The sequence below is a fragment of the Pristiophorus japonicus genome, chromosome 10 (assembly GCF_044704955.1).
Source record: "Pristiophorus japonicus isolate sPriJap1 chromosome 10, sPriJap1.hap1, whole genome shotgun sequence".
Lineage (NCBI taxonomy): Eukaryota > Metazoa > Chordata > Chondrichthyes > Pristiophoridae > Pristiophorus > Pristiophorus japonicus.
Window position 1 is genome coordinate 173787868 of NC_091986.1, and position 10834 is coordinate 173798701.

General features: G+C 43.8%; 1 protein-coding gene across 1 annotated transcript in view; it reads left to right on the forward strand.

Moving 5' to 3' along the window:
- Nucleotides 1-10239, forward strand: part of kl (klotho) — a 168261-nt gene extending 158022 nt beyond the window's left edge. The window contains exons 4-5 of the mRNA XM_070892342.1: nt 4163-5303; nt 9128-10239. Of these exons, the coding sequence (XP_070748443.1) occupies nt 4163-5303; nt 9128-9456 (1470 nt within the window). The 3' untranslated portion in view covers nt 9457-10239. The remainder of the gene's footprint in view (nt 1-4162; nt 5304-9127) is intronic.
- The last annotated feature ends 595 nt before the right edge of the window (nt 10240-10834 follow it).

Below are 10834 nucleotides of genomic sequence, written 5' to 3' on the forward strand. Positions count from 1 at the left end.
CGGGGTTGGTCAAGATGACATGTGAGCCGTCCAATCACACATTGTGCCATCAAGGAGTTCCATCGCTACATGGGCACACTAATAATAGCCGACAAAATGTGCGTTAAAACGCTTTTGACTTAAGATTGCATGACCTTTCATGACATGAGCGTCACGCACACCGGAAATTAGTATAATCTTACCATGCTCTATCATGGGATCTGCATCAACCTTTGTGGTGATCACCCACCAATGCCAAGGCACGTTCCTCCAGGCCGCTCAACTCGATGACCTCTGCTGGGCTCCCTCCCATGGCACTCAGGCTTGCTGCCTTGGATGTATTTTTCTTCCGCAGAAAGAAAAGTTGCAGCCTTGACCCCTGTTGCTCATGCAGCACACACACTCACGCACACAGACACAACTGGCACAGAACCTTTTGGAGTTGTACGGGAGGGCTCCAATAAATGGTTACTCACTCTTGCTGATGCCAACACACCGTTCCAACGTTTCCTACACTGATCTCCATCCCACACAATGTTGCCCATTGAGGACACGGCCTCACCAATTTCCCTCCAAATGCATCTGTATTGGGGAGGTGGAGGCTTGCCATGACCATCCCGGATGAGGTCTTTATACTGGTGCTCCACCTCAGAAACAAGCTCCTCCAGTTCTTCATCATTAAACCAGGGAGCTCTGGGCCTGGTTTTAAAAATCTTCCTTGAAGCTTTTTGTCCACTCATTTTAATTCCCTTGATGGATGGCTACTGATTACTTTGTAGCTCTGTATTTCCAACACTCTCCCTTCTCCAACTGGCAGATGCAAGGGAGTGATCAGCATTTAAGCGCATGCGCAGATGTCCCATCAGCCCGAATCGCCTCAACACTGACATCAGCTGGCAAATGAAACTACAAAAAAAAAACAAGTCTCACACATGCGCGGTGCACGGCCTCTGAAGTGTTCCGAATCGAGAGGCCTGCACTTACCGCCCACTGCTGCCGCCGCCCACTAACACCTGCTCCCGCCCGCCAACTCCTGCCGCCTGCCGCTGCCGATGACACAACTGCGGCGAAACTCGCCCCCGACTGGCCCCAGCGGCAGCGAGCAGAAAAAAGATATGTGCCACCCGGGGACCGCCGAGAAATGGGCGGGCCTTCGAGTCGACCAATTCGGGCCCAATGGCTTTAAGAGCAGAGGGTAGAAAATTGGAAATATAATCCAAGTAATATAAAAAGTTTACTGGAAAAGCATTATAGACAAGTATTAAATCTCGAGGTTCATTTGACTAACACACTGCTCTAGTCTGACCGCACATGCAGATATCTTAATACTCCAGTTAGATTATTGGACCCTGAAATTGTGGGGAGTTCTCTCTGTCTCTCATTTAACTCCGGCAGGAAACTAACAGATTCCACAGGGGTATGGCGTAGATGGCCATTTTCACCATATAAGCCACATTTCAGGGTTTAACTGGTGTTCCGCTGGAGCAGGAGAACCCCCCCCCCACAGAATTTCATGGCCCTGTTGTTTGCTCCATTGCCATACATTCAGAATCCTCTATTTAGTCTAATGTCTATATCCCATTAGGGGTGATTATATATTACTGTTACCCCTGACAGTGTTTATTTTAAGGGTGATTTTATCAAATTGCACTCTTGACGTAGACATAATTGAGCTTATCAGGAACTTGGACGCACGCCCCCTATCATTTTTATGAAATTCATAGAATTATGTGATCATAGAATAGTACAGCACAGGTAGAGGACATTCGGCCCATCGAGTCTGCACTGGCTCTTTCAAAGAACAATCCAGTTAGTCGTACTCCCCCGCTCTTTTCCCGCATCCCTGCACTTTTTTCTCCTTCAAGCATTTATCCAATTCCCTTTTGAAGGCTACTATCAGGCAGTGCATTCCAAATCCTAACCACTCGTTGCGTGAGAATGTTTTTCCTCATGTTGCCTCTGGTTCTCCTGCCACCATAAATCTGTGCCCTCTTGTTATCAACCCTTCAGCCATTGGAAACAGTTTATCTTTATTTACTCTATCTAAACCCTTCATGATTATAAACACCTCGATCACATCTCCTCTTCGTCCTCTCTGCTCCAAGGAGAACAACCTCATCTTTCAAATGACCTCCCCGTTGCATATACAAAAGTATAGAGAGAGGTTTAACTTCAGGATTCTTTAAAAATACAATCAATTATGGGGGTTGCTATCAAATCGTGCCAACGATCCCTAATTGACTTTTAAGAATTGAAAAAGAAAAGCTATGAAACCTTCTCAGTGGTGAAAAACGCTTTGTTCATTGAATGGGATGTGGAAAATGGAAATAATCCCTACCCCCTACAAACTAAAGATCAATGAAACACGCTGGCTTTCATCAGGACGTCAGACACGGCTGAGTGAATTTTAGTGATTTAAACCAGTAAATAAGTTATAATAATAGGCAACGTTATAGTCAGGGATACTTGAATAAGGCCATCTTAGAGCAAATCTTAGTGCATCACTTAATGTGGTGTTGCATCAGTGCATGTACACAGTAAAAAAATAAACATACAGGGTAGTATGAAAATACATCTGGAATAGAGAGACAGCAAATCATTGTAAGTACAGATTCATTCAAGTTTAATAATATTCCCCCTTTTTCTGTCTCTTTGTTTCTCTCTTCTCTACTGCCATACATCCTCTGTAATGTATAATAATTTTAACTGGTTTATCTTGTACACTTTTAACACCCAACAATTATTTCAATACAGCTTCAATGCTACCTTTTACACATTCAGCAATTCAAAAGAAGACTTTCCATGAATCACGAGAAACACATTTTAATAACTTCTTATTCTTATAGTTACAATCAGTTGAAATCAGGCAATGACTGCGAGAACAGTATTCAAGCACACATCAGAAATTCCTGCACTCAGTATCCGTAATATCCTGACCTTTAATTTTACTGGTAGAAAATCATGAGTAGCACATGCACAGATTTCCAGTACGTGTTGCTGGAGGACGAGGTTCCCTGATAACATGCCGGACTTGTAAAGTTACTGTGGAGTCTTACTAATGGGGGAAAATGTTTATCAAAATAAATGTTTAAGATCTTTTGTTCACTAATACTTATGAGAGAGTTAGAAAGGAAAGTATTTGCATCTATACAGCATTTTCCATACCCTCAGGACATCCCCAAGCACTTCACAGCCAATAAATTACTTTTGAAATGTAGCCACTATTTCTTTGTAGGCAAACACAATTTGTGCATAGCAAGGCCCCACAAACATCAAATTAGATAAATGAACAGTTAATCTGCATTGGAGCTATTGGTTGAGGGTTGACTGTTGACCAGTGCACCAGGAGAAATCCCCCATTTGAATATTGCCATGGGATCTTTTACATCCCTCTGATTAGCCACGTGGAACCTCAGTTTAACAGCTGACAAATACAGAACTCCTTCAGTAGATTCTGTGCTCAAGTCCTGGACTGGGGCCTGAACCCATGACCTTCTGACTCAGAAGTAAATGCTACCACTAAGTCAAACTGACACGTAAAGAGGGATTTAATCCAGTTTGATTGTTGTTTTAAACAAGAAACCAGTTCTAGTTTTTGTGATTTTTAAGATTTTGTAAATGCGACTCAGTTAAACTGTTAAATGTTAACAGTTTGCTCGCAAGCTAAGCCATTGCTGGTACTGTTCTCGACATTTTCACGTGATGATTTAAGAACATAAGGAAAGTCAAGGAGAAGAAAATATATTTTGTCCCACCAAAACCTATCCCTACAGTATTCTACTTCTCTCAGTATAGAATCAAACTTGTTCCACAGTAGTCAACGAGTTGGCCTCCAAGAGTTGGCCTAGGTAATTGGCAGCCTTCTTTGTGAAGCAGAGGCAGTGAAGACACATCTGCCGTAACATGCCCAGGAACAATTGCGTGGACAGTGAATATGAGCCCTGGTGGTAAGGAAGGTGCATATAAAACATGTGACATATAATGGCCACTGAAACCTCACAAAATCAGGGCTGTAATAAATAGACACACTTTTCTCTTCTTTGCCTGATATGGACATCTGCTTCTACATTTTCTTTAGCTATTAAATAATTAAGAAGAAATTCTAGTTGTATCCAGAGACTAAAATCATATTCTGTTGTTCAGTCCTATTGCACTATACCTGTCCCTCTTTTTTATTTCTCAGGTAGAAACGACTCCTACAACTCGCCAATTTGTTGATGACAATATTTACAAATTGGATATTAATGGCACTGGAAAGCGGATGAAAGTCAAGGGAGTAATTGGCCAACTTCGCAAAGCTCAGTGCACCGACTACAACTCCATCCGGCAAGAAATCCACCTGCTGCAGAATACACATGCTACTCACTTCCAGTTCTCCCTCAACTGGTCACTAATCCTTCCGAGAGGCAACCCAACACAGGTCATCGGAGCAAACCTGCGCTATTACAAATGCTACGTCAGCGAGCTTCTACGGGTGAATGTTACTCCGGTCGTTGTGTTGTACCATCCCACTCTCGAGGATCAGCGGCTACCTTCAGTCTTAGAGGACAATGGGGGCTGGATGAACCCAGCAACCATTCAGGCTTTTGTGGAATATGCCAGGTTATGTTTCAGGCAGCTGGGAAGCAAAGTGAAATTCTGGATAACGATGAGTGAGCCAAACGGCATAAAGCATTTAGAGGGATACAAATCAAACTTCACCATTATAGGCCACAATTTAATCAAAGCACATGCTTTAGCCTGGCATCTCTACAACGACGAGTTTCGCAAGACACAAAATGGACAGGTCTCTGTTTCCCTTCATGCTGATTGGGTGGACCCAGCTGACCCTTTTTCTAGGAATGACATAGAAGCAGCTGCCAGGACTTTAGAGTTTGATATTGGCTGGTTTGCGGAGCCAATTTTTGGTAATGGGGACTACCCTGTCATCATGCGAGACTGGCAGAGCCAAAGGCAAAACATTGTTTGGAATGGTTCTTATTTGCCCTACTTTACCAATGAAGAGAAAGAACTGATACGAGGCTCCGGTGATTTTGTGGCACTGAACCACTACACAACTCACATTGTACATCTGGAAGGCCAAGCTGAAGCCCAGGTTGGTTATGAGTTCAAAGTGCAGCACCTGAAGGATATTACCTGGCTGGCATCACCAGATGGAAAAGCAGTTGTGCCGTGGGGTTTACGCAAACTCTTAAGGTGGATAAAATCAAAATATGGCGATGTTCCAATCTATATCACATCGAACGGAATTGATGATGACTCACCCTCTGAAGACAAGTTACGAGTTTATTATATCCAGAGTTACATTAATGAAGCTTTGAAAGGTAAGCCATTCTTGATAACCCGTACTTAACAAATGCACAAGTTTTGATGGATATTTAGTGTTTGTGCAGTCTAATATTTGGAAAATTTGTCTTTGTCAGTGCTCCCATATCATTGTCAGATCTTTCATGTATATCCCACAATTTTTTCTGTATTTTCTGTGATTTCTTCTGTACATAACATAAGAACATAAGAAATAGGAGCAAGAGTAGGCCATTTGGCCCCTCAAGCCTGTTCCGCCAATCAATAAGATCATGGCTGATCTGATCCTGGCCACAACTCTACTTCCCTGCCCGCTCCCCATAACCCTTGACTCCCTTATCGTTCAAAAATCTGTCTATCTCCACCTTAAACCTATTCAATGAAATTCCAAAGATTCACAGCCCTCTGACGAAGAAATTTCTCCTCATTTCCATTTTAAATGAGCAACCCCTTATTCTGAAACTATGCCCCCTAGTTTTAGATTCCCCCACGAGGGGAAACATCCTCTCTGCATCTACCCTGTCAAGCCCCCCTCAGAATCTTATACATTTCAATAAGATCACCTCTCATTCTTCTAAACTCCAAGGAGAATAGGCTCAACCTACTCAACCTTTCTTCATATGACAACCCCTTCATCTCAGGAATCAACCTCGTGAACCTTCTCTGAAATGCATCCAATGCAAACATATCCTTACTTAAATAAGACCAAAACTGTACGCAGTACTCCAGGTGTGGTCTTACCAACAGTTGTAGCAATACTTCTCTACTTTTATACTCCATCCCCCTTGCAATAAAGGCCAACATTCCATTTGCCTCCCTGATTACTTGCTGTACCTGCATACTAACTTTTTGTGTTTCATGTACAAGGACCAGGTCTCTCTGTACTGCAGCATTTTATAATCTCTCCCCATTTAAAAAATAATTCGCTTTTTTATTTTTCCTACCAAACACTGCATACAGGAGTGTAAAATATAAACAGAGTGACTATTTGTACTGCTGTCCTGTGTGTCCTTCTGTGCATGCGCGCATTGGACCCATCCCCCTTTTTGAGCATGGGCCCCGCAATTCGGTCGAGCATGCGCAGTATGTCGTTCGAGGAAGCCAAAAGTCAAAAGTGGGGGCCACGAGCCCGCGTGGAGCCCGTCGCTGCTAAAACATTTTCTGCTGCGGCTTTCTGTGGGACAGAAAACATCGGAGGTAGTGGGAGAGAGAAAGAGCTGGGGGATGGGTGGGGGGGAAGAGAGAGAGAGCGGGGGTTGGGGGAAGAGAGAGAGAGAGCCGTGGAGAGGGGATAGAGAGAGAGAGAGAGAGAGCTGGGGGGAGGGGGGGTGCGGTGTGGTGAGGCAGAGGGAGAGAGAGAGAGACCGGGAGGTGAGTGGAAAGAGAGATAGAGCTGGGAGGTTGGGTGGGGGGAAAGAGAACCGGGTGGTTGGGGGAGGGGAAGAGAGAGAGAGAGCCGGGGGGAGGCAGGGGGGAGGGTAGAGAGAGACACGGGGAGGGGGGGTGGGGTAGAGAGAGAGAGAGGGGAAGCCGGAGAGGGGAGAGAGGGAAATCAGGGATGATCGATCACATTCTTGCAACCCCCTTCACTTCATACCCAATAAACCTGTTAACAATCTGTGACCCACACACAATGCCCCATCTATGATGGGGTGGGGGGTGGGGGGGGGTGTAAGGTCGTACACTTGCGCTGGGTAAGGGACTTCGGCTGGAACTTGGGAGGCGTTTGCTGGGTTGGTGGAGATCTATCCTCTCTGGCTTCTGAAGTCACAATGGATCGAATTACACTTTGCAAAGTCAGTCAGAACTTGGGCTGGGCGGTTCCAGTTACACATTCCAGAGAAACTTCAGGGTGTGCCTTATCCTTCAAGTGGACTAATCAGCAATAGATCATGTGATAATGGAGAGACAATCAGAGACAATGCGGCCATTTTGCCAGTACAAATAAGCGAATCCAAATATAAAAACAGATGTAGCTGTTTTCATGCTTTTCTCAGTGTGCTTTTAGCCACGTCTATATTAGATTATTTATTTATTTTGTTTTTGTAATTCATTAGCTGTGAAGTGCTTTAATTCATCCCAAGGGTGTAAAAGCAAATTCTTTCTTTTTGCTCCTCCTAGTTGCTAATTTTCCTGCTTTCTTTCTATTATCCATCTTGTTTTCTTCTTTATTTCTTGTGTTTTTCTTTTACCTGGATGGGTGAACTAAAGTTATCAATTAGCCTTCCTCATCTGGTATCAATCTTGTGATTGTTGCTTTCTCAATTTCCCACTTGTTCTACCTTTACAACAACAGCAACTTGCATTTATATAGTGCCCCTAACTGGAGAAACATCCCAGAGCACTTTACAAAGGGTAAAGCCATAGGCACAAATCTGTGTTTTAGGAGGCTATTCTGGAGCAGACAAAGGTAGGAAGGCAATGTGGTTTGAGAAAGTTCCAAAGAGTAGGAAGATCAGATGAAAGATCATCTCCATTGATGGAACAGAGGATGCAGAATGGAGGAGCTGGGACATGCAGCTGGAGAAGGTAAGGTGGAGCAAGACCATGGAAGGATTTGTAAATGAGGACAAGGACCTTGAAATCGATCCATTAGAAGAAGAGGAGCCAGTGGAGCTTTAACAATGATAGGAGTGATGGGTATCTAGGACTTTGTGTAAATGAACAAGCATTATAGAGTCTTAGATGAGCTGAAGTTTGAGAAGGTGGGAGACCAGTGATGAGAGCATTTGAGAAATCAAGGAGGTGAAAACTTAGATTAGGATTATGACAGCAGAAGGGGAAATTAAGGCATAAATGGATAACATTATGGAGGTGGAAAATGTATCTTGGCAAATGACAAAATACGGAGTAAGAAGGGTGGCTTAATGTTGGGTAAAATGCAAAGTTGATAAAACTGGAACCAGATGCATGCAGGTGCTGGCATGAACCGAAGAGAATTCTTCAGTGTTTGTCAGATTCTTTGCTTACTCACTACCTAGTTATTCTTTCATTTATTTCTACCACTCCCCGCTTCTTTCCCACAAAAAGACGCAGTGCTCAAAATTCCTGGCACTCCATTCCAGGATTGATTACTTTTCCCCAGTAATGTTTTCAAGCATTTTTACAGGACTCATGTGAGCTCTCCATTGACGTGAGTCCCAGGGAGGACATTAAGGCTATAGTAAACATGGATTCTTGATGTATGGCAGGGGAGAGGTGGTGAGCAGAATGTCTGCCAATTGGGAAATGACTGCAAGCAAAAAATGAGGTGGAATCCCAACAGAACCTGGTTGCATCTCAAATTCCGACTGCGTTGATTGAAGTGCTGCCATCCATGTGAATTGTTAAACCAAAGCACGGTTTGCCTTCTGAAGTGGATGTAAAAGATCCAAAAACTGTCTTCATTAAAAAGCAGGAAGTTCTTCCAGTGTCTTACCCAGCATTCATTGCTCAACCAACTTTACCAAAACAAATATATTACCTCATTGTGTATCTCATCTGCTGATTGTGGGATCTTGCTATGTACAAATTGACTGCCATGTTTACCTCTATGTCACTAGTGACTACACTTTAAGTGCATTTTTATCAGAATTGAGCGGGAGGTAAAATTCAACTTCAGTGTAGGTGTTAATGGATATACCGCCCGTTAAATACCCCACCCGATTGCAGACACTGGAAATGAAAACCTGCTACTGCCTGTTCTGTGCTACTGCCAAAGTTATATTTTATTCCCTGGGTGTCCTGAAGGTGTGATAAGGCAGTATATAAATTCAAATTAATTATTGTTTTTTTTACAAATATTTAGGCTATAATTGTGGTCATTATGAAATTTACCTTGCCTTTCATTCACTTTATTTTCCAGCCTTAAAACTGGATGGAGTGAATATCTGTGGATACTTTGCTTGGGCCCTAAGAGATATCGACAAACCAAACTATGGCCTCTACAGTTCCAATCGAGCAGCTAAACTCTCTGTTGAATATTACAGGAGAATTGTGGATAATGGTGGTTTTCCTACCTCAATACCACCCAGTACAAAATGCAATCAAGACTTATATTCTTCTGCAGAATGTAATCCTTTGTACTTAAGAAAACAGTTATTGATTTTTGCATTATGTACTTTAAGTGCTTTTACTGCAACTATGTTTTCAATTATTTATTATTCTACAAAAAGATGCAGAAAATATAAATAAAGAAATCTATATAAATAAATACTAACTTGTTGTGAGGAAGGGGTAACACGGGTGATAGTTAAAGTAATGTTGTGTCTGTTCAGCACCCTGGCATTAGCTTTAGGTACGAGCCTTCCTTTTCTTTCATAAAAATCTCTCCACTCATGTCCTGAAGGCAGTGGCTCAAGGTTCCTGCCATTCAATACTCAACATGACTGAGTCTGGATAGTGAGTGCCTATTTGACTTTGGAGGAGCATCACAGTAGATCCAATCTTGTCTTCACCCTACAGCCACACACACACACAGGGGGCCATTTAAAAAAAATGTATTCATGGGATGTGGGAATCGCTGGCAAGGCCAGCATTTATTGCCCATCCCTAATTGCCCTAGGCCACTGTGAACTCTGCAGCCACTTCAGTGGAAACAGTGGGCCACCAGGGAGGGTTTCGGCTGGGCCAGCAACCTGGCACACAAGAGGGGGTCCCAGGCTGCCTGTTGGCACCCCGGCTGAACCAACGGCCATAATTGTCAGCTTGACCTGGCTGTCAGCCGACAAAAAAAAAACATGGCACCTCCCCTGTAAGGATGGCCGTGCCACCTAGCCACAGAGAGTGTACCGACAGCCAAAGCTGTCGGGGGTACCGACTGGTGACGACGTCGCTCCCACGGGGAAATTCCGAGAAAGGAGCAATTTCCCGAGGGGCGATTTTGGGAAGGGGTCCCCGCCGGTTGGTATGGGTCGGTGCGTGCATGCCACGGCGGGAAAACGGCGGGGGGGGGGGGGGCGGCCCCCTGCACTGCTACAAAACTGAGGAAGGTCAATTTAAGAAATGGAGGCTCCTCCGCAGAGACTCGCCGGCCATTCTGCACCGACCTGTAGCTGCCGCCGCTTTCAGGCAGCCGCCGCCGCTTTCAGGCAGCCAGAGGCCTTATAGAAAGGGGCAATTTCAATGCCCAAATGTGCCTATCTTCTAATCTGCATGGCCCAGTATTACACCAGGCAATGAATTTAATCAGTCAGCCATTGGCAAGCCACCTATCACTCTTCAATTGGAAGTGTGAATTGAATTTGAAGAATACCATGAGTATAATATGAAACCACTTTGTGCACAGCAATCGCGCCATTACCAAAAAAATGTCAGGAACAACTTTAAGGTAAACTTTCACCCTTAGTGCTTCCGATGAAGCAGTTATCAGAAATTTGGGTGTACATCCAAATCATGCCTTCACTTTTTTATGTCATCCATTCATTTCATTATACGGGATATAGTGGGCCTGTAAATCAGATGTGTTCCCAAATTTCCAATATGCATTCCCTGTGAGGGAAGCTCCATGTCAGGAAGACTGCAGATGATAATTTGTCTTTTAGTTTATTCCAAGACAACAATTGGCTAAGAA